This window comes from Oryctolagus cuniculus, chromosome 7 (assembly GCF_051225735.1).
Source record: "Oryctolagus cuniculus isolate XC-2025 breed Fujian yellow rabbit chromosome 7, ASM5122573v1, whole genome shotgun sequence".
In the NCBI taxonomy this organism is placed as follows: domain Eukaryota; kingdom Metazoa; phylum Chordata; class Mammalia; order Lagomorpha; family Leporidae; genus Oryctolagus; species Oryctolagus cuniculus.
In genome coordinates, this window is record NC_142873.1 from 58,252,037 (window position 1) to 58,275,372 (window position 23,336).

The 23,336-nt window shown below is 41.7% G+C and overlaps 2 protein-coding genes across 28 annotated transcripts in view; one reads left to right on the forward strand and one right to left on the reverse strand.

The window, feature by feature from the left end:
- Nucleotides 1–8,080, reverse strand: part of CAPZA1 (capping actin protein of muscle Z-line subunit alpha 1) — a 51,131-nt gene extending 43,051 nt beyond the window's left edge. For all 5 annotated transcript variants that reach the window (XR_016210750.1, XM_089300143.1, XM_070077873.2 and 2 more), the window contains exon 1: nucleotides 8,029–8,080. Coding sequence is in view for 2 of the 5 variants with exons in the window: in XM_070077873.2 (XP_069933974.1) it covers nucleotides 8,029–8,067 (39 nt within the window). In the remaining 3 variants the exon portion in view is untranslated. The remainder of the gene's footprint in view (nucleotides 1–8,028) is intronic.
- Nucleotides 7,627–23,336, forward strand: part of ST7L (suppression of tumorigenicity 7 like) — a 174,105-nt gene continuing 158,395 nt past the window's right edge. For 18 of the 23 annotated variants that reach the window (XR_016210746.1, XR_016210748.1, XR_016210749.1 and 15 more), the window contains exons 1-3: nucleotides 8,667–8,951; nucleotides 11,561–11,643; nucleotides 17,908–18,070. Coding sequence is in view for 18 of the 23 variants with exons in the window: in XM_051857376.3 (XP_051713336.3) it covers nucleotides 8,744–8,951; nucleotides 11,561–11,643; nucleotides 17,908–18,070 (454 nt within the window). In the remaining 5 variants the exon portion in view is untranslated. The other 5 variants (XM_070077862.2, XM_089300135.1, XM_089300140.1 and 2 more) reach the window with 4 other exon arrangements.

A 23,336-nucleotide genomic window follows, 5' to 3' on the forward strand; every position in this document is an offset into this window, starting at 1 on the left:
AATTCCTGACCAGGAGTCCCACAATGTTTTCATCCAATAGATCTAGGATAGACCCAGAAATCTGCTTTGGATAGTAATATACCAGAGTCCACTGTAGGCAAAAATGGCCAATGCACTGTCATACTATAAAGCTCTTAAGAAAGGAGCGAGCTAGTCCCCTTGTCCTTGTCATGGGGATTTTACCATTAACTTGACTGCTGTTCAGGGCTGTGTCAATCACTAGAATTGCTCACCCTCTTAACAATTATCTGCTACCCACCAAAAGGAATCAAAATGGCTAAGAGAAAGCAGTATTTGGCTTATAGGTTAAGACACACTCAATCCCATATAGGAATGCCAGAGTTGGAGTTTTGGCTCAGCTCCCGATTCCAGCTTTCTGCTAATGTGCGTCCTAGAAAGCAGCAGGTGGTAGCTCAACTACTTGGAGCCCTGCCACCCACACAGGAGACACAGATTGAGTTCCCAGCTCCCAGGTGTGGCCTGGCCCTACTATAGCCATTCTGGGCCTTTGGAGAGTAAAGCAGCAGTTGGGAGCTTGCTCTGTCTCTGACTCTCTGCCTTCGCAAGAAAAATAAAAAAAACTTTTTAAATGGGTAAGAGCACAGGCTCTGGAAACAGACTGCCAGTACTGTATCAGTTCTATTAATTACTATTCCTGGACATGTAGGCAATTCATTTTTTTTTTAACCTCAAATGTGCTTCAGTTCACTCAATTATAAAATGGAGAAATGAAGATAATTATTCTGGACAAGTGTTTTGACATGAATACATATTAAAACATAATGTTTGGCACTTAAATGTTACTAGAATGCAAAACAAAGAAATCACAAGGCAAAGTTTTCTCATGGTCCAATAAACTCACTTTGTTTGGTGCAGTATAGTATAATGGCATCTTCATGGTATACCATGACCAACACCACATCCTTTGATCCACTCAACTGAATATTTCATCTCACAGATGCTGTCTTAAATATGCATGTATAGTTGTAGCATACTGCTCAAGATTTAGTAACATAGCTGTGAAGAATTTGTGGTAAACCAGCTAGAAATGTAGAGTCTGAAGGCAGAACAATTAAGAATGCAGTTAAAAAATCATTCAAGCATAAACAAAGATTGTGAATGAAGACTATGTGAGCAGGAATGTGGACAGGTTAGAGATATCGCTAAGTGAAAAGTTTGTTTCTACATGCATAAGAGAAAAAATACAAAAGGATTTGAAAATACTGGCTGCCTCAGAGGAATTGGATGGCTGGAGAAAAGGGATGGGACTGGACTTTTTATTCATGCCCTTTTCTACCACTCTGATTTCAAGCAGTGATTACAGTTCCCATACATCTAAAATGAATAGGAATGGAGGAACAGAATCTAATGCTACGAAGAAAGAAATCACAGGACTTAAGGTTAAGGGTAAGAAAGATAATGCCAATGTTCTGAGTCTCTACAACTAAGAGAATGGTGGGACGAGCAGAAATGCCTACGTTGGTGGGAGGTTCTGACAGAGATGGGAAAGTCATAGTAAATGAATATTGAATTTATTGTCTAATTCAAATGCGTAAGCAGTCATTTGTCTTAGGTATCATGACTAATTCCTCCCATCTGTTGCTTTTATTTTCACATGCTGATACATGAGGGAAAAAAGAGTTGAGAAAAAATTAGCAAAAAGATGAGTTAAGTTTGTGTACTAGAGACAGAAGAGAACAAATGATATCTGGTACAATATGGTATGTTTTTCTACGGTTTAAAGGAGAAAACTTAACAGCAGCTGAACAAAATACTTTTGTCAGGAGCTTTGCAAGATTTAAACTAATGTTGGTAATCATAAAGCTTTGCAACTTTATGAGGTCTGTTAAGAACCTGCTCCCAAGAGGAATGGCAGAGTCCCAGAGATGGCAATGGATGCTCAGATAAATGAATGCACAAAGAGGCAGTCAGAGCACGCACACATAGAAATACCTAGAACAAAAAAAGAAAAAGAAAAAGAAAAGGGAGAGAGAAATACCTAGAACACCAGAACACTGAACACTAGAAACACCTAGAGCTCATCGGAAATGCTCAGAGGAGAGGATGCCTTTCATAATGAAGGACTGTGTGCTAGGGAAATGACAGAATGAATGAAGCTGTGATCTCCTCCACACCAATAGGCTGTGCCTACATGGTGTCCTGGGGCTATGGCAGGCACCAGATTAAAAAGACATGGTTTTAGTTACCAAGAACCCACAGTTTTATAATCAGGAAAAATAGAAGAAAGCAGACAATTTAAGAGCTTCCTGGAATATTTTAATGTTTCCATTTTTATTTTTTAAAAAGATTTATTTATTTGAAAGTCAGAGTTACACAGATAGGGGGATAGACAGGGAGAGGGAGAGCTTCTAATTACTGATTCACTCCCCAAATGGTTGCAATGGCAAGGGCTGGGCAAGGCCAAAGTCAAAATCCAGGGGCCAGGAGCTTCATCAGGGTCTCCCAAGGGGGTGGGCCATCTTCCACTGCTTTCTCAGGCCATTAGCAGAGAGCTGGATTGGAAGTGCAGCAGCTGTGACACAAACCAGCAGCCCATATGGGATGTCAGCATCAGAGGCAAAGGAATTACCACCTTGCCACAATAACTCAAGGTTTCAATTTTTAAAACAGAATTTTTAGGGCCAGTGCTATGGCGTAGCAGGTAAAGGCTCCGCCTGCAGTGCCAGAATCCCATATGGGTGACAGTTTGAGTCCTGGCTACTCCACTTCCAATCCAGCTCTCTGCTATGACCTGGGAAAGCAGCAGAAGATGGCCCAAGTCCTTGGGCTCCTGCACCTGCGTGGGAGACCCAGAAGCAGCTCCTGGTTCCTGGTTTTGGATCAGCGCAGCTCCAGCCATTGCGAGCAACTGGGGAGTGAACCAGCAGATGGAAGACCTCTCTCTATCTGCTTCTCCCTCTGTGTAACTCTGACTTTCAAATAAAAATAAATAAATCTTAAAAATTTTTTTTCAATAATTTGAAAAGTTCATTAAACTTTGTTGTGTTGGTCTGATACAATTCCCCCTTCCTCCCTATTTTAGAAGGAAACTGAAGCCCACTTAAGAGTGATTTTTCCAAAATCACCCAGGACTACAACTACAGAAGGGAGAGCCTAAATCTAACACTCAGAATCATTCTTTTCCATTATATCACAATATTTCATTTATAATTAATTAAGTGGATATCTTCATATTATTCTTCATTCATGATTACATGGAAAAAACAGTGTAGTTAAAAAAAGCATTGCTTAAGCCGGCGCCGTGGCTCAATAGGCTAATCCTCCACCTTGCGGCCCCGGCACACCGGGTTCTAGTCCCGGTTGGGGCGCCGGATTCTGTCCCGGTCGCCCCTCTTCCAGGCCAGCCCTCTGCTATGGCCAGGGAGTGCAGTGGAGGATGGCCCAGGTGCTTGGGCCCTGCACCCCATGGGAGACCAGGAAAAGCACCTGGCTCCTGGCTCCTGCCAGGATCAGCGCGGTGCGCCGGCTGCAGCGGCGGCCATTGGAGGGTGAACCAACGGCAAAAGGAAGACCTTTCTCTCTCTGTCTCTCTCTCACTGTCCACTCTGCCTGTCAAAAAAAAAAAAAAAGCATTGCTTCAGAATAAGAAAACCTGGAGGTCTGAATTTTCTGACAAATTATACTACTTTGTTTAGCATTAAGACTGGTTTTAATAAAATAGCTAAATGTTCTTGAAGAAATTATAATAAGCCTATATTCTTAAAAATATGTCTTCATTTTTATCTGCCTGGAAGTCAAAGGGAGAGATTGATGTTCCAACCACAGGTTCACTCTCAAATGCCCACAGTAACCAGGGCCAGGGCATGTTTAAATCAGGAGCCCAGAACTAAATCTGGCTCTCCCACATGGGTAGCAGAGGCCCAAGCAGTTTGAGTCATCATGTGCTGTCTCCCAGGATGCATAAGCAGGAAGCTGGATGGGAAGGGAAGAGCTGTTGACTCCAACTGGCACTCAAGATATGGGACGTGGGGGTCCCAACTGGCAGCTTACCTCCCTGTGCCACAACACCCATCCCAATAATCTTATATTCTTAACAAAAGATAGGTCTGAGTTTGCTTAGTTAACATTACTCAGCAAAGCTAAGTGAAAACAAATAATGATAAAGAATCACAATATTAATGCTAATCAACAAATTGTTAGAAAACAGTCAAGGGAAATACACTTTGAGATTTCCTTTATCCTACAAGAATATCACACATGAGCCCTCATATTTCTGCCTATAAGAGTTATTTATAACATTTCCTACATCTATATTAAATAATTTTGACAAACTTGTTTCTCAAAAAATGGCTTAAGAACACTACCACTGACTAAATAGAAAGCACACAGAGCCATTTCTCAGTTATGGTATTTTTGAAATTGTATATAAATAATCTACTAACTGGGCTGAAGGGAAAAATAGTTAATCACCCTTTTTCTGCAGCTCTAAAATTCTCTTCCATTTATGTTTTTAAAATGCTGAATAATGAAATAAAGGGAACAGACAATGCAAAGGATCCAATCATCTCATATTTCAAACTTGTTAACTATGGTATTTTGATCTTGTTAAGAATTTAGGGAACAAGTGCTGTGGTGTTGCAGGGCTGGCAACCCATATGGGCGTTGGTTCCAGGCCCAGCTGCTCCACTTCTGATCCAGCTCTTTGCTATGGCCTGGGAGAGCAGCAGAAGATGGCCCAAGTCCTCTGGCTGCTGCACCCAAGTGGAAGACCCAGAAGAAGTTCCTGTCTCCTAGCTTCAGATCGGTCCAGCTCTGGCCATTGCAACCATTTAGGGAATGAACCAGTGGATGGAAGACCTCTCTCTCTCTCTCTCTGCCTGTGTAACCCTGCCATTCAAATAAATAAATATTAAAAAAAAAAAGAATCTAGAACAAAGTAACTGAAGAGTCTAAGTAACTAGATTAGTGCAGGTTCTTAGATTCTTAGAAACTGCAAACTCAAGGGTATGACTACAAGCATTTATTTCCGATGTTATTACACTTTCAACTTCCTGTTTTATTTAGATGGCTCATCATGACCATTTCAGGTAACAATGCAGAAGTAAAAAAAAAAAAAACCAACTTCCTCCTTATAAAGTGATAAAAACTTCAGCAGTTAGTCAAGAGAATTGATGATTTTACTAGTTTTTATAGAAATACTTGCAAGAGAATCAGAAACCATTATCACCAAATTCACCTCAAGGTTTACTGCTCTCAGAAAAAAAAAGTAATAAAGATAAAAAGCAATGTTAAAATACGTTTGGCATAATGACATTCACTCCTTAAACTCAGATCAAATGCATTTCCAGTCTTACAAAGAGAGAAAAAAGGAAACTTTAGATTTCCTTCAATGGAAAGTTCAGAATATAAACTAAGGCTCAAAATATCTTGATTTTTAAAATGAGTTTGTTGTGAAAGTGTTACAGGAAAAAATATCTCACTAAGGTTTAGGTATTGTTATGAATGCCAAGACAGTCATATCAACAATTCCTTTTGGAAAAAATACCTTCTCAATTCTTGAATTCATTTAAAATAAATCAGAAAACTAGAGGAAGAGGGCACAGGATGGGTATAAAGGTGAGGGGGAATTGAGATAATCTTAGAATCCAGGCCCTCTGATTTTACACACAGAGTCACAACATATAAAAATGGATAGTCTTAGGGATGGTACTGTGGAGTAGTGAGCTAAGTAAGCCTCCACCTGTGGTGCCAGCATCCCATATGGGCACTGGTTCAAGTCCCAGATGCTCCACTCCTGATCCAGCTTTCTGTTTATGGCCTGGGAAAGCAGCAGAAGATGGCTCAAGTGCTTGGGCCCCTGCACTCTCATGGGAGACCCAGAATAAGTTCCTGGCTCTGGATCCACCCGGCTCCAGCTCTTGTGGCTATTTGGGGAGTGAAACAGCAGATGGAAGACCTTTCTCTCTGTCTCTCTCTGTCTGTAACTCTGCCTCTCAAATAATAAATAAAAATCTTTTTTAACGAATGTATAGTTTTAATTGCTGGGATTAAAAAATTTAACAAAATCTCAACTTCAAATCAAATGGAATTTGCGAGATTTTTATCATATCAGCTACAGTTAGTCACTCACACTAATAAAGACAATGTGGTTGGTTAAAAGTCTTTACCAAATATGAAATTCATTAACATTTTGGGGTAGACTTACCTTACCAACTATGATTTGCTTGATATGTCATTATTAAACCATTTACCAGGAGATAAGAAGAAACAATCCCAAAGCTGCTGCTACAAAATCAAAACTAATGCTATAAAGATACTGACAATGCTCAGACATCTAATTTGTACTTTGAAATACATATGTATTTCCCCAACTTTAATTTAAAAGGCATTCTAACCTAGTTATAAAGACCAAAAAATCAACAGCACTGGCACTGGCAAATGCTTATCATTTGGGCACAATAACCTTCAACAGTTTAATGTCTAAATTCTTCATAAAAATTTGTTGTAATAAAATTTTTACTTAAAATAAGTGGACCATGATCAGCTGGGTTAACAAATTTTTATCCCAGGATTTTCACTATAATTAATTTTATCTGAATTATAGCTATTTGCCTTAAAACAATAGTTTTCTTCTCAGCATAAGTTCATATATAAGGCTTTCCCCCTGTTTTATTCATTTACACTTGATCTTAGCCAAAAGGCCGAGAAGTTTCTAAACAAGACAACCAAACTCTAAAGTGTTGTTCAGTGGCTTGTGCTGAGCACATTCTTCAACATTTCAAAATGGCACTGCGTTTATAGATAGGACATGTCAAATTACCCTGTACAGAGGATTCCTGGATCACACACACACAGTCCCCTCCTCTACCCTAATCTTTAAAAAATAAATAAATAAATAAAGCATTCAAATTTACAGAACACTCAAGGGTGCATCTTCAGTAAAGGCCACTTCGGGAAACAAGACCTAATTCTTTATCCTATAGTTAAGCCATTCTAGTTTCCACAGGCTTTCAAATGATGTATCTACTGAAAATCCTGGCACAGTGTTAAGAAAGATGTACAGTTGTCGTTAAAAAAAAAAAAAGTTATTCCACTAAACGTAGAACATGATGCTATTTAAGACACTTTTAAAGAAGTAGACAAATTGATGCTGACACATCCAACTGTAATCTAAGCCGTCACAGTGAAGCATCCGATCAGTCAGGATGCTTTGCCGAGACTTAAATTTATTAAAATGCTTATGCGGTATACAAAACAATTCTGGAATTAAAAAAAAAAAACACACACACAAAAAGCCATTAGCTATTCTTGATTGGTTAACAAGAAAGCAAAAACTTTTTTCCAAATAATCGTTAGGATGGAAGATGCAAGGGATGATGGATGGGGTGGGCGCAGAGACGGTAGGTACCCTACAAAACAATCAAGGGAGTGTCTGCGGGAAAGAGAGCGGTGTTCAAATTCTGCAGCAAATGTCCTGAGGCTTACACAGGTATTAGAGCGAATCCGTTCAGTCGACAGTACGTGAGAAAAGAAGTGGATGTGTAAGTGAGGCGGTCAACACTAGGAGACCTCTCCTCTCTAAGGACTCGGGACAGCAGAGATCACTTCCTGAGGAAGGAGGAGCAAAAGGGAAGTTAAGAGGCCACCCTGACCAGGAAGTGACTCGCCCTAAACTAGCCCCAATCATACTTAAAAATGGGGGGGATGGGCCGAGCCCCAACAGCTAAAGGCGGCCAAATAACTGCTGCTCCGTACGTCGCGACATCACCGCCGGCCTCTCTCCTAATGACCGAAGAGAGCCCACAGTCACGACACAGTAAGGAAAAAGTCTCCTGTGGAAGGAAGGCCACTGGACTGTGCCTCAGACCCTGGAGGAAAAGAGAGTTGAGTAATGGGGAACTGGGGCCACCGTGAGGCAGAGGGAAGCGTCCCGACCGCGGAGAGCGCATGCCACCGCGGCCCACGAACTTTCTTTTTGCTGAGGACACTGCCGGGCTCGCCACCGCAGCCGAGTCGGGCCCCTGTACCCTGTCGGGGCAGGAGATGAGAGAGAGGCGGACCCCTTACCTTCTCCTCATCCGACACCCGATCCTCGAAGTCGGCCATCTTGGGCTGCTCTGGCCCAGCCCGGCCGCGGGCGCGAGGCAGGCCGGGAAGAAAGCCGAGTGATGGAATCACCGCAGGGGCCGTCGGAAGGACCCGCCCGGAAACCCCGACCGACAGGGCGCCATGTCAGTTACGCGCGGCGGGGCCCGACCCTAGCGCCCGCGCCGCAGGAAGTCGGCTTTGCCATCAGGGATTTTTTTAGTCTAATATCTTTCTCACTGAGTTACGTTCGTTTCCCTGTTCATCTATTGGATGCTGGCAGAGAGTTTCGCCTGTCCTTAACGCCTGGGCTCCATCCGACCAGAGAGCGATCGCTACTCCTAGAGGTTTTCCTGGTATTAGTGATCTCCATGGCAGCCGAGTCCAAAGCGTTAAGAGCTGCTCGGCCCTTGAAACGACGCCGGGAATGGGGTGAAAGGTGACTCTCGTGTCGTTTGGAAGCAAAAACACTTCAGGGTCACATCCTAGTCCATTTCCTCCCAGAATACGTGCTGCCAGACGCCCCTTCCCTGTCCCCAGAAGGTCCGCCACCTTCCAGATCTTCTCGGTCCCCGTTCCCCCAGGATTCCCAGCTTCGCGGAGGCTAACTTCAGGTCCGCCACTATCCCAGGATTCCCGACTCCCGGTTTCCTGCCCTTCTCCCCTCCCAGCTCCGGGCGCCCGCGGAAGCGGCAAGATGGCGGACGGTTACGGCTCGTGTGAAGCCGGGGCTGCGGCGGCGACTGCTCCTGCTCCCGCTCCCGGCCTGAGCCCGCCGCTGGGCTGGAAGGAGCGGCTGCGGGCTGGGCTGGCGGGGACTGGGGCCTCGCTGTGGTTCGTGGCGGGGTTGGGGCTGCTTTACGCTCTGAGGGTCCCGCTGAGGCTGTGTGAGAACTTGGCAGCGGGTGAGAGACTCGGATCTCCCGGGGGAGCGCGGGGACGCCAGGAGAAGTGCCCGGGGCGAGGGCTAAGGGTGGAGACGCTCGGTAGCCGCGGAGGGCTTCGGAGAAGGTGTTGGCGATGCGCGACCGAGGGGCACTTCTCTCTCGGGCCGCAGCCGGGCAGCTGATTGTCAAACCCGAGCTGCCGCTGGCGGCTCCTCCCTAGAGCTTTTCAGATCCGCCCTCTTGGGTCCTCCTTCACCTGCGGAGAAAGCCGCCGGCCGACCGTAAGCTTCAGGTGCTGGGACCAAGAGCGCGTTCTCAAACTCGGAGGTGGAATTTCTATACCCCCTCGCCGTTGGTAGGGTCCCCTGAAAGTCGTTCCTTTGAATCTCCCGCCGCCCAGCCCTGAGACCCCACCCTAGACGGCGAAGATGAGCAGCTCTGTCAAAGATGCCGAGATCGTAGTCGACCGTTCTGTTGCCTTAAAAGCTCTTAGACTTTTCGCGATATTTTTGGTTTTTTAGACTTTAATCTTGAGTGATGAACACTGCAGGAGGGAGAAGGGAAGAGAGAGAGGAATAGCGGTGGGGTTGTTCATTCTTTTTTTTTTTTTTTTTTTTTTTTTTTTTTTTTATCCCAATATTTGTGGAGCTTGCTATGTAGCCTGTGTTGAAGATACAAAGGCCTATGGGAGACCGTGATCCCCCGGGGATTCTGAAATACTATTCTTTCAGCTACAGACAGGACGAAGTAGATAAGGCCTAAGGCCTTTTACGCTGTCGTGACAGTATTTCACTTGCTCTCAGCAGCAACCTCAGAACAAGACGAAGTTATTTCCGATTTGTGATGGCTTTGACAGTCAAAATCATGGTTTTATTTTTCTGTAGCAAGAGAAGACAAATACTCCCTTTTCTATTCCATGAGGTGACACGAAAGACTGAGATAATCTTTGGAAATATGTTTCTTTTTTTTAGAAAATAGGTACAAATGTAAATTCAGAAATAACTAACACTAGACTGAGAAGCTAATTTGGCACCTGTAACAGGTGCTTCATGATATTTGTATGCTCAGTAAAATATTATTAACTGAGTTCACTGTTTTTCTACTTGTTAACTAGATACCCATTTAGATGAGAGTAGTTGACTATTATAAGGTTTCTCTCTTTTTTTTTTTAAACTCACAGTATTTGTGAGACAATTATTTGAAGTGAAAAATCTGATGTAGGATTTCAGTTAATCAGCTTTCACTTTGTTGCTCTGCCTCTGCAGCTGAGTTACCAAATGCAGACGTGGTTTCCTTCCGTCTAATTTGTGTTTCTCCAGAATAATTAGGGAGTGGCTGGAGGTTTGTTTAGCTTCTTATCCTTATAGGTTTGCAAAGTTCTTATCCAAATTGTGACTGAAAAGTCATGGAGTTTTATTCTCAAAAGCAAGCCAAATTATGTTATCTTGATTGGCTGCTTATAAAACCCTACCTTTTCATATGTGAATGCATTTTTAAGACACTATGCAATGTTAAAGTAGCTTTTTAAAGGTTACAACTTTTGGGGCAAGCACTGTGACAGCTGGTAAAGCCACTGGCTGTAACACCTGCATCCCATATGGATGCTGGTTGGTGTCCCAGCTGTTCTACATTCAATCCAGCTCCCTGCTAATGACCTGAAAAAGCAGCAGATGATGGCCCCAAATACCTGGGCATTTGCCACCCATATAGGAGATCCAGAAGAAGCTCCTGGCTTTAGCCTGTCCCAGCGCTGTTAGTGCAGTCATCTGGAAAGTGAACCAGTGGATGGGAGATTCTCTCTCTCTCTCTCTCTCTCTCTCTGTAGCTCTGACTTCTTAAATGAATAACTCATTTGTTAAATGAATAACTCATTTTTTAAGGTGATTTATTTGGAAGAGTGACATGGGGTGGGAGAGCCATCCTCTTGTTCACTCCCCAGATGGCCACAGTGGCCAAAACCAGGAGTTTGAACTCCATCCACATCTCTGATGTGAGTAGCAGAGACCCAAATATGTGAGCCATCCATCATCCACTACCTTCCCAGGTGATTGGCATGGAACTGGATTGGAAGAGGAGCAGCCAGGATTTGAACCTGCACTGGCTTATAGGTGCCCTCATTGGAAGCAGCAGCTTAACCTGCCATGCTACAGTGCTGACCCCAAAAGTTACAACTTTCTCAGACAAATTGCTTACCAGATATTAAAGTAAATGATTCCTTATTCAGTATAGCTTGACTTAACAATTCTTTGACTTAACAATAGGATGAAAGTGAAACACATTCAGTAGAAACTGAACTTCAGATTGTGAATGTTGACCCCCCCCCCCCCCCCCCCCGAGCTAGCAACATGCACTCTTGTGATGCTATACTGTAGCACCTCCTAATCACTCACAGATCAGGAGGGTAAGCAGTGAGAGACTGGGGTGATTGTAATGCTAAGCTATGTTGAGAAGGTTAGATATATTGAATGCATTATTGACTTAATGAGTTTATTAGGAAGTAACCCCCTCATACATCAGGAAGTGTCTGTATAATTTCTTTATTTTCCGTTCAAAAATTCTTGCATATTTGTAAGTTAAGTACTTTGGATTTGCAATTTGTTAATATTTTGATTTTTTTCTTTCAACAGTGACAGTATTTTTAAATTCATTGACACCCAAATTCTATGTGGCACTTACAGGGACATCTTCTTTGATATCAGGAGTAATATTTGTAAGTAGTTTCCATTTCCTTCCTTCATGTTTTGGTATTTTTCAAAATATGCTTTCTGTGGTTACAATAATTATAAATATTTGTGCATCAGCATGTCCAAAATATTTCAGCATTTGAAAAAAAAAAGTCTATTCAAGCAAGTTGGGCAACACTGGAGCTTTCTCTGGGCTTATAGATATTGGCAGTATTTGCATATTAAAGGCTTATTGTATACTGTAATGGAGGAGGGGTTGGGAGTGAGTTAGCAATTCAATGCCCAAAGGGCCCAGGTAGGTAACAAAAAATGACTGAAACAGGCAGAGTAAGAATTAAATTGCTTCTTTAAAGGAGCAAAGTAATCTGGGTGATCTGGAAAGTTCATGTCCTCCCCCGCGCTCCCCCCCCCCCCCCCGCAAATGGCTATAGCTAGTAGCTAGTTGGTGCCATGTGGACTTATGACTAGTATTACTAGATCTTCTCATTTTCCAGATGATTTCAAGAGAACCAGGATATGCTGATTTTATACAGAATTTCCCAGTATTTTAATGTTGACAGTATTGGGCAAACTCAAATTTCTGTGTCTAGAATTCTGCCTGCAGTTTTTCCAAGCCCTAATTTCCTCATCTCTAAACTGGGGATGATAATGTCCACCTTGTAAGATTTTTTTTTTTTTAATATTTATTTATTTGAAAGTCAGAATTACACACAGAGAGAAGAAGAAGCAGAGAGAGAGAGAGAGGTCTTCCATTAGCTGGTTCACTCCCCAATTGGCTGCAGTAGCTGGAACTGCTGGAGCTTCTTCCAGGTCTCCCACTGGGGTGCAGGGGCCCGAGGACTTGGGCCATCTTCCACTACTTTCCCAGGCCATAGCAGAGAGCTGGATCAGAAGTGGAGCAGCCGGGACTCGATCCAGCACCCATGTGGGATACTGGCACTGCAGGTGGCAGCTTTACCCGCTATGCTACAGTGCCAGCCCCTGTCTACTTTGTAAGATTAAGAGGACTGAATGAGAATATGCATGTAAAAGCTTCTAATATAGTAACTAGCTCAGAGTAAGCACTTCATGAATTTTGTTTGTTATTATTCTGCAAAGTTTCACAAGAAATCTGTTTAAATTTTTCCAAACAGCATACCACTTTTAATTACAGTTTTATAATCCCCATTAACATCCTAAGATCCAGTGTTTCCTAGTGTACACTTTAGAAAAATATGCTACAGATAAAAATCTTGGGAAGTATTGTGCCCTGCTTAGCCAATAGATTGTTTTGTTCTTTTTTCTCATCTCTAGGTGGTGCTCTCAAGCTATAGTAGAAATAATAATATTTGTATTAGACCTTTCTTTTTTTAAACAGGGACTAACATTGACCGTTTTGTTAACATGAAATGTCATATAAGAGATTTCTTTTTCCTCTTGATTTAAAAAGAAAAGATGTTGAGAAATTCAGGATAAAAATTACATGTTCATATAAAGCTCACAATTTATTGATTCATAGTTAAGACTATTTTAGCATGTTTAGTCAATAAAATATGAAAGCATAAATAAATAAACTGTATTTAAACAGCTGATGTAGTGGAAAAAGCATTAGTTTTTGGAGCCAGAAAATGTGATTTTGAGCCTTGACTTTTGACTAATAACTTTGGGCAAGTCACATAAGTGGTCTAAATCATAATTTCCTCATAGGAGGGAGATAACTTGTATATAGATATCTGCCTGTATGTATACAAACACACTTTCTGAAGGTTCTTCAGAAAGTTCATGGAAAATTAGTGTTATGAAAAAGTTACACATGGATTTCAAAACTTTTTGCACCAAAATAAACTTACCTTATAATTCCATTTTCCACAACATGTTTGAATTACCCTGTATGTGTGTATGATATTTAAGACCATTTAAAATTTGTTACTACTCTTTATAAAACAGAATTTTAAAGGTACAAAAATTAGGAAATTCACGGGGCTGGCATTGTGGCGGATGGATAAAGCTTCTGCCTGAGACACTGGCATCTCTTATGGATGCTGCTTCGTATCCTGGCTCCTCCACTTCCTATCTAGCGTCCTACTAATTGCCTGGGAAAAGCAATGAAAGCTGGCTCGAGTGGTTGGGCCCTTGCCACTCACATGGGAGACCCAGATGAAGTTCCTGGCTCCTAGCTTCAGCCTGGCCCAGAGTTGTTCATTGGAGCCATCAGGGAAGCAAACCAGTGCTCTCTCTGGCTCCCCCTCGCTCTGTAACTCTGAATTTCAAAATTGATAAATAAATCTTTAGGAAAAAAAATTAGAAAATTCAAGTAACATTTTAAAAGTTACACTGTATCATGACCTTTGCAGTACTGATGGGTTTTTATTAGAAGAGGTTGTGCTTGTAACTTCTTTCACTACTTGTATTTGTGTACACTTATGAACATGTACTATTACATATTCATATACAATGAGGTATATTTTAGAAGCGGCCTAGTATAATAGTTAGGCGCTCTGAAATCAGGCAAAGCTGAGTAAGAATCCTGTCACTTACTAGTGCAGAAACTAGAGCTGGTTACTTAAGCATAGCATATATGTCCTTGTCTCTGAAACCAGTTGTTGTGAGGGTTAAGTGACATAACGCATATGAAGAACTGGGCACCAATGCTTGACTCATAGAAAGCTAGTAGACTTGTGACTATTAGTGCTTATTATTATTATTATTAGACTTGTGACTATTAGTGCTTATTATTATTATTCTCTTGTTAAAATGACCTAAATCCTAGAAAGCCTCTGATTTCATATTTGTTCATTAAAGACTGCCTATATGTCGTATATTGAGGAGCAGCTTGTTAATGTTGCCTTTGGAATTATAGTCTTTGACAGTCTTTAGGCAGTTTGGTAAATCCAAGATTTAGCGAATATAAATCTTATCTCTTCCATCATACGAACATTTTCTGCTTGTGTGATTTCTTCTAGTTGTTTTAAAGAAATTTCATCCCATTTCTTAGTAAAACATAGGAGAGCAGCCAAACTGTGACCATATTTGGTGGTTATTAACTGCTTGTTAACTCATTAAGAGTGAACAGAGAAACCATGTTCGACTGAGCATAAAACATTAGTGCCATGATAGGGAAAATGTTGTCCCTGATTTTCTAGCACTTTCTGATGAATGTGATAGCATTTACTCAGTGGGCCACAATGTAGCATGCAGTGACTACATGTCTTTGGCACCTATGTGGCATATTTGTTTTATTTAGTGAAGTAAAAATAACATTCCTAGGTGTTTGAAAGCTCTTATTTTTTTTTTTTTGCATGTGATGCACTTTGTATTCATAGTAAAATATTTTTTTAAATATTGTAATCTCTTAAGTAGTTGTGAATTTTTTTAATAAATGCAGTATATTTTTTATAAGATTATTTATTTGAGAGGCAAAGTTAGAGGGAGAGATAGACAGAAAGGTCTTCCATCTGCTGATTCAATCTCAAATAGCCACAACGGCTGGAGCTGCGCTGATCTGAAGCCAGGAGCCAGGAACTTCTTCTGGGTCTCACACATGGGTGCAGGGGCCAAAGCACTTGGGCCATCTTCCACTACTTTCCCAGGCCATAGCACAGTTGGATCAGAAGTGGAACAGCCGGGACTTGAACTGGAGCCCATCTGGGATGCCAGTGCCACAGGCTGAGACTTAACAAACTATGCCATAGCACCATCCCCTTGTTTGTTCTTTAAATGCAGTGTATTTGGTAGAAGAGTAGTTTGTAAGTTGATTTTTTTTTTTTTTTTTTGACAGGCAGAGTGGATAGTGAGAGACAGAGAGAAAGGTCTTCCTTTTGCCGTTGGTTCACCCTCCAATGGCCGCCATGGCTGGTGCGCTGCGGCCGGCGCACTGCGCCGATCTGAAGGCAAGAACCAGGTGCTTCTGGTCTCTCATGGGGTGCAGGGCCCAACCACTTGGGCCATCCTCCACTGCCTTCCCAGGCCACAGCAGAGAGCTGGCCTGGAAGAGGGGCAACTGGGAAAGAATCCGGCGCCCTGACCGGGACTAGAACCCGGTGTGCCGGCACCACAAGGCGGAGGATTAACCTATTGAGCCATGGCGCCAGCCTGTAAGTTGATTTTTAAGGGAAATTGTCCATAAATAATAGGAGGAAGATATTGAAGTGGTTTTATAGTCAAAGGTTAGGAAACTAGTTACTTGAAATTGTTCCAATACGCAATTTTAAACTGAAAGCTCTTGATTCATTCATTCAACAAATATTTGTAGAGAACCTTTTATAAATAAGACATTTTTCTGGATGTTGGGGATACCATGGTGAGCAGGAAAAAAAAAAAAAAGATTGTAGCCTGATGGAATTCAGCCTAGAAAGTGATTACGGACATCAATTCATTCATTTGAGATTTTTTTTTTAAGTACCTGCTGTATATCACACAGTATTTCTAGGCACTGGACTTATAGCAGTGAACAAACAAAAAAAAATCATGTTCTCATGGAGATTAATTATATTGGGGTATAGATAGTAGATGATACATAAGTAAAGCAAATAGTATGTTCTTGCTAGTTAGTGAGAAGTGCTAAGGGGAAAAAGTGAAGCAGAAAAAGCATATAAAGTGTCAGAGAAGAGGGTGGGAATTATAGCTGGGGTAGCAAGGAAAGGCCCCACCGAAATGGTGATTTTTTGTTTATGGAAAGACTCAAAGGAAAAGAGGAAGCAGGCTGTGCTGCATGTTACTTCTACCTGAAGAGAGGAGGATATACTTAGAGATTTGAGGAATGGCACCAATCATCAGTGGAAAGATTGCTGTTCTCTGAAAGGAAAACACAAGATGCAGTGGAAGTACATGACACTGCTCTACCTGTCCTGTTTTCTGGAATCAGAAAAGTTCTCTGAGGAAGTGTCATTTAACCTGAAACCCAGAGGGGGTTGAGGAGGTTTGAGTGTATAGATATGAAAATCTCTGCTAATTCAGCACGGAGAGCTTCTTTGGGTTCCGCTCTGTATAGAAGTGGTAAACCATGGAAATGGGAAGAATGTCCTGATGTTTTTGGTAAAGATTTATTTATTTAGGGACCAGCACTGTGGCTTAGTGGGTAAAGCCACTGCCTGCAGTGCCGGCATCCTATATGGGCATGGGTGCAAGTGCCGGCTGCTCCTCTTCTGATCTAGCTCTCTGCTATGGCCTGGGAAAGCAGTAGAAGATGACCCAAGTGCTTGGGCCTCTGCACCCGCATGGGAGATCTAGAGGAAGCTCCTAGCTTTGGACTGGTGCAGCTCCAGCCATTGCAGCCATCTGTGGAATGAACCAAGGGATGGAAGACTCTCTCTTCCTCATCTTCTGCTGCTTTCCCAGGCACATTAGCAGAGAGCAGCTGAGACTTGAACTGGCACCCATATGGGATGCCAGCACCACAGCTGTTGGCCCCAAATGTCCCAGTTTTTAAGTGGTCCAATATGGGAATCAATTTGACTATTAACTTAAATTCGTAATATTGCCAAACACTGGAGTAGTGCTTTTTGGGTCAAAAAACACTTTTATATACTTAAAAAATATTATTTATTTATTTGAAAGGCAGAGTGACAGAGAAAGACAGGAAGAGGCAGACACAAAGAGAGATCTTCTATCCCCTGATCCTCCAAATACTGCAATGGCCAGGGCTGGGCCAGGCTGAAGCCAGGAGCCAGGAGCTTCATCCTGGTCCCCATGAGGGGAGCAAGGTCCCAAGCACTTGGGCCATCTTCCATAACTTTTCCAGGTACATTAGCAGGGAGCTGGATTGGAAGTGAAGAAGCCTAGACTCAAACCGGTGCTCATTATGGGATGTGGGCCTTGCAGGCTGTGCCACAGCCCAGGCCTCTTCTTTTTAATAGCCACATTTAACAGATGAGGACAGTGAGGCACCATGTTGTTGGAGGTCAAGTGACCTGCACACAGCACACAGCTAATAAATGGCTGATTTGGGAGTCAAATGTGGGTATTCTGATCTTAGTGTAGTACTTAATTCACTATGCTAGTCGTTTTAAAATCCTTTTAATCATGCTACAGATAGAATAAAATGACATTATAGCAGTTAAGTACTTATTGTTTGTAATGCTTGATTACAAATGCATAGTTTTGCCTAAGCATATCTAAATTTCATCACAAAATATATTAAAAAAAGTATTTCACTTTTACATGGGTTATTGGGGAATCTTATTTATTTTTCTTTGGAAATACACTTAAAATTCTGAATTGAATATAATGTCGTAAGAGAATGTTTGAACTTAAACTCGCATATCTGCTGATCAATTGCATTTTAAGTGAAGGATGTTTTCTGTTTGTCACAGATATTTGAGTGGTGGTACTTCCATAAGCATGGCACGTCTTTTATCGAGCAAGTGTCTGTAAGCCATTTGAGACCACTGATGGGAGGAACAGAGAGCAGCATTTCGGAGCCAGTTTCTCTTTCCAGTAACAGACAAAGTGAAGCCGGCAGACAGAATTTGTCAGGTGACTACCTTTCTAATATGTTTTCAGAGCTGTGTAATTAAGACTGAGTTTGACCGTGAGAGAGAGAAAACTCAAAACCAGAGCACTGTGGTATGAATGTTTGTACATTTCCCAAAATTCATTTGTGGAAACGTAATCACCAATGTGATGGCACTAGGAAGAGGAGGCTTTAGAAGATGATGGGTTGTAAAGACAGAATCTCTATGAATGGGATTAGGTCTGTTGTAAAAGAGACCCCAGAGAATTGCTTGCCTTTTCTGAGGACACAGTGAGAAGGCACCATTTGTGAACTAGAAAGCAGGTCCTTCCTGGACACCAAATCTGCTGCAACTTGATCATGGACTTCCCAGCTTATACAACTGTAAGAAGTAAATTTATGTTGTTTATAAGCTAGCAGTTTATGATATTTTGTTATAACCATCCAAATAGACTAATACACAGAGCTTTCATATAAATATCTGTATCCATGGCTGGTATGGAGAGTGATGATCATCAGAGACCCAGATCCCTTCTATTTTGTTAGCCTGACATCTCCAAATGCAGTTTTTACCTATAGTCCCAGATAGTTGCTGTAGATTTAGCCTTCATATCCACATTCCAAATGGCAGGATGGAGAAAAGACTAGAATATCCCTTTTTCCCTACCCTACCCCACAGTGGGCCAGAATACTATCCAGAAATGTTACATACTGTTTCAGCTTACTTTCTACCGGTCAGACTTTTGTCAAATGGCCACTATAGCCATAAGGGAGACTGAAAGTTACAATCCTTTTCTCAGTGTATATGCTCATCAAATAATCAGGGGATTTTATTACTGATAAAGTAGAGATCAGAGATAATTAGCTTGAGTGCCAACAGACCAAAGTAGGAAAAATGCTGTTTATTTTCAATCTACAAGTCCTTCACAAAGGCATTAAAATCTCAGTCCTTCATGTATGAATATTCCATTGTCATCCTTTAATTGTAGACATATCTTCTATATGTATCCATTGATAGTAAGTATTTTTAATGGTATACAATTAAGAAAGTAAATTTTTCAAAGCCAAATAAAATTTATGTTTTTTGGATTATTGTTCTTTTCATTTGGTATAGGTAATAATGATACATGAATAATACAAAGGAGTTTGTTCCATAAGATTGCCATAATATCTCATTTGTTCTATAAAACCAAGCCCTGGGGTTTTGCTAGTTTAGTGGAAAAATACTACTTGAGTGCAGTTGCTGGTGGTTTTTAGGTGTGGCCAGGCAAAGTCCCTGAGGAAGTACCATTTAAGCAGAGTCCTGAAGCATGACCAGGAATAGTGAGGATAGGATTGGCAGCTAATCAAGAACACAGGAAGGAATAATTTTCTTTCCCTGTCTCCTTTCTCCCCTTTCATGAAATAATCCTTTAAGGGGCTGGTGCTGTGGTGCAGTAGGTTAATCCTCCACCTGCAGTGCCGGCATCCCATATGGGTGCCAGTTCTAGTCCCGGCGGCTCCTCTTCCAAGCCAGCTCTCTGCTGTGGCCTGGAAAAGCAGTGGAAGATGGCCCAAGTGCTTAGGCCCCTGCATCCACATAGGAGGTCAGGAAGAAGCATCGGCCTCCTGGCTTCGGATCGGCACAGCTCCGGCCATAGCGGCCATTTGGGGAGTGAACCAATGGAAAGGAAAACCTTTCTTTGTGTCTCTCCCTCTCACTGTCTGTAACTCTACCTCTCAAATAAATAAAAATCTTTAAAAAAATCCTTTAACTCCATAGCAACAGGACATATTAAAATGAATATGACATAAATCTATCCTCAAGCTCAGAGTAGAGTATGTAAGTAGTAACAACATGGTGAGTATCGTGCTACAGCAGGTTAGGTTGCTATTGGAGTGCCTGTTATTGAGTTCCATCTCTGCTCCAAATCCAACTTTCGGTTGGTGCACACCTAGGAAGGCAGAATGATGACTCAAGAGCTTAGGTCCCCGCCACCCGCGTGGGAGACTCAGATGGAGTACCTGGCTCCTGGTTTGGTTTTTTTTTTTTTTTTTTTTTTTTTTTGACAGGCAGAGTGGACAATGAGAGAGAGAGACAGAGAGAAAGGTCTTCCTTTGCTGTTGGTTCACCCTCCAATGGCCGCCGCGGCCAGCGCGCTGCGGCCGGCACACCGCGCTGATCCGATGGCAGGAGCCAGGAGCCAGGTGCTTCTCCTGGTCTCTCATGGGGTGCAGGGCCCAAGCACCTGGGCCATCCTCCACTGCACTCCCTGGCCACAGCAGAGAGCTGGCCTGGAAGAGGGGCAACTGGGAAAGAATCCGGCGCCCCGACCGGGACTAGAACCCGGTGTGCCGGCGCCGCTAGGCGGAGGATTAGCCTAGTGAGCTGTGGCGCCGGCCGGCTCCTGGTTTTGGCCTGACCTTGCCCTGGTTGTTTTGGGTATTTAGGGGAATAAACCAGCAGATGAAAGATCTCTCTCATTCCTTCTCTCTCTCTCTCAAATAAAGTTTAAAAAATAACAGTAATGTGTTTTATGATTCTATTCCTTATTGTAAGACTGAATATACTATTTGTAACAAGAGTGAAGATAACCTTCAGGATATTCTGATTTGGTAGAGGATGTGGATATACAAACTGACAGCAAGAGTGTGGTTAGGAGGTGATATAGATGGTGTGTAAGATGCTATGGAGACAGAACAGAGGGAGTGGTCAGCTGTTCTTTGAAGAAGGACCACAAATTTTTTTACAGAGGAGATGCTTGAATTAGACCTCAAAAGTGAGTCAGAGTCCCTTTTTATTTAACTTTTTCTCCTTGGGTAATTTCATTTTATTTTATAATATCTATAATAGACATACTCATGTATACTTGGAAAACCAATTTTAAATTTCTACTCCCAAACTGTCTTTTAAGTTCTATCTAGACCCACATTTCTAACTTTTGCTAGAAATCTTCATCTTTGATGACCAGGGTGAAACTAATTATCTTCTTTTAATAGTTCTTTTTAGTTAATCCTAAATTTGTTAATGGTATTCACTACCCCTACCAGAAACTTTTGTTACAGTTTCTTTTATTTCCTCTTCCCTTTCCAAACAATTAACCCCTAAATTACATTGGTCCCCACTGAAAAATTATCTTGACTATATCCTTCCTTTTTTTTTTTAATATTCACTGCCTTATATCTAGGCCTTTGACATCTCTATCCAAGGCTATCCTAACTAGTTTCCTTTCCTCTGATACTTGTAGTTCATCTTCTCCCCTTATTATGCAAAAGCAAAAAATTTACATAGATTGCTGACAGTGTCAGAGTGCCTTCGTTTATATGTGGATTATATTCATCAATATTTGTCATAGTAGAAATTAAAGCAGAATTTTAAAAGTATTATTTTAAAAATAGCAGCATACCTGTTATATAACATATTGCTATAGACTTAATTGTTTCCCCCAGAATTTATATGTTGAAAGTTGAAAATTTAACTTCTATTGTTACCAAATTGCAAGTAGAACTTTTTGGAAGTAATTAAGATTAAATGTGATCACAAGGGTGGGGTCATTTGTGGCTGCACTCTCATCAGCTGGTTCACTCTGCAAATCCCAGCAATGGTTGGGACTGGGCCATGCCAAAGCCAGGAGCTAGGAACTCAATCTCTTGAGCCATCACCTGCTGTCTCCCATAATCTGCATCAGCAGGAAGCTAGCAGGGGCTGGGTCTGTGGATCCAACCCACACATACCAATGTGGGACACAGGCATCTAACCTAGCATCTTACCCACTAGGCTAATTATTCACATTGGGTTCTAATATGATAGAAGAGGAAGTGAGAGAGATCGTTTACCTTCTCCACTGTATGAGGACACAGCAAGAAGACTGCTGTCCACAAGACAGAAGAGAATTCTCATCAGAACCCATGCATGCTGTCACCCTGATCTTGGACTTCCAACCTCCAGATTATGAGAAAATAAATTTCTGTTGTTTGGACCACCCAGTGTGTAATGCTTTGTTATGATAGCTTGAGCTGACCAATTTGGTGCATATAAGTGAGGTGCTGTTGTAACAAATACCTATATATGTAGAAATGGCTTTGGAACTGGGTAATGGGTAAATATGGGAAAGACTTTTGAAGTGCATGGTAGAAACAGACATTAAGAGCAATTCTGGTGATTTCATAAATGGAAATGAGGAGTATGTTAACTGAAAGAAATGGGATCTTTATTATAAAGTGGAACAGAACTTAGCTGAACTGTGTTGTAGAATTTTGAGGAAAGTACCACTTGACAGCAATGAAACTGGATATTTAACTGAGGAGATTTCTAAGCAAAAGGTTTCAGGAGCAACTTCCTTCCTACTAACTGTTTACAGTGACATGTACAAGAAGAAAGATGAATTGAAGAAAAAATTATAAAGCAAAATGGAACCAGAACTTGAAGATTTGGAAAATTCTCAGGCTATACATATTGTAAAACATGAGAAAACTTGTTCTTAAAAGAACACAAAGAGGGGTTGGCATTGTGATATAGCAGATAAAGCTGCCGCCTGCGATGCTGGCATCCCATCTTCGCATCATTGGCTGTAGTCTAGGCTGTTCCACTTCCAATCCAGCTCCCTGTTAATATGCCTGGAAAAGCAGCGGAGGATGGCCCAAGTCCCTGGGCCCCTGCATCTACATGGGAGACCTGGAAGAAGCTCCTGGCTCTTGGCTTTACCCTGGCCCAGCCCTGGCCATTGTGGCCATTTGGGGAGTGAGCCAGCAGATGAAAGATCTCTCTTGTTCTCTAATTCTGCCTTTCAAATAAATAAATAAATCTTAGAAAGAGAGAGAACATACAAAGGGCATGACTGAACAGCCATTTGAGATAATGTGTGCAATTCTGGGACTTAATTAGCCATCTCATCAGGACCCAGGGATGGAGATAGGTTTATACCAGCCAAGATACTGCCAGTTAGAATTCAAAAACAGAAAAAATGGGCCAGAGTGAAGAAAGGGTGTTAAACTTCTTAGATGCTACAGGATTGGACAGTTCTATAGATTATTTAGCTGCAAATGTCTACTACCATCACAGGAGACCAAGCAACTGCAGGGGTTGTTTGTTTAAACCACATGGTCAATGGTATTTTGTTGTGGTGGCCTTAACTAATATATATATATATCATGAAAAATAATTATATTTACCAAAACAAAAAAGTCTAGTTAGAAGATTGGCATTATTTTATATTAAAAAAAATCTCTTCAATATCTAGTGTACTGGAAGACGACATATTTTTATACTTTTTTGTCTTGTTGATTAAAGTGTATGAAAAAGTCTGGTCA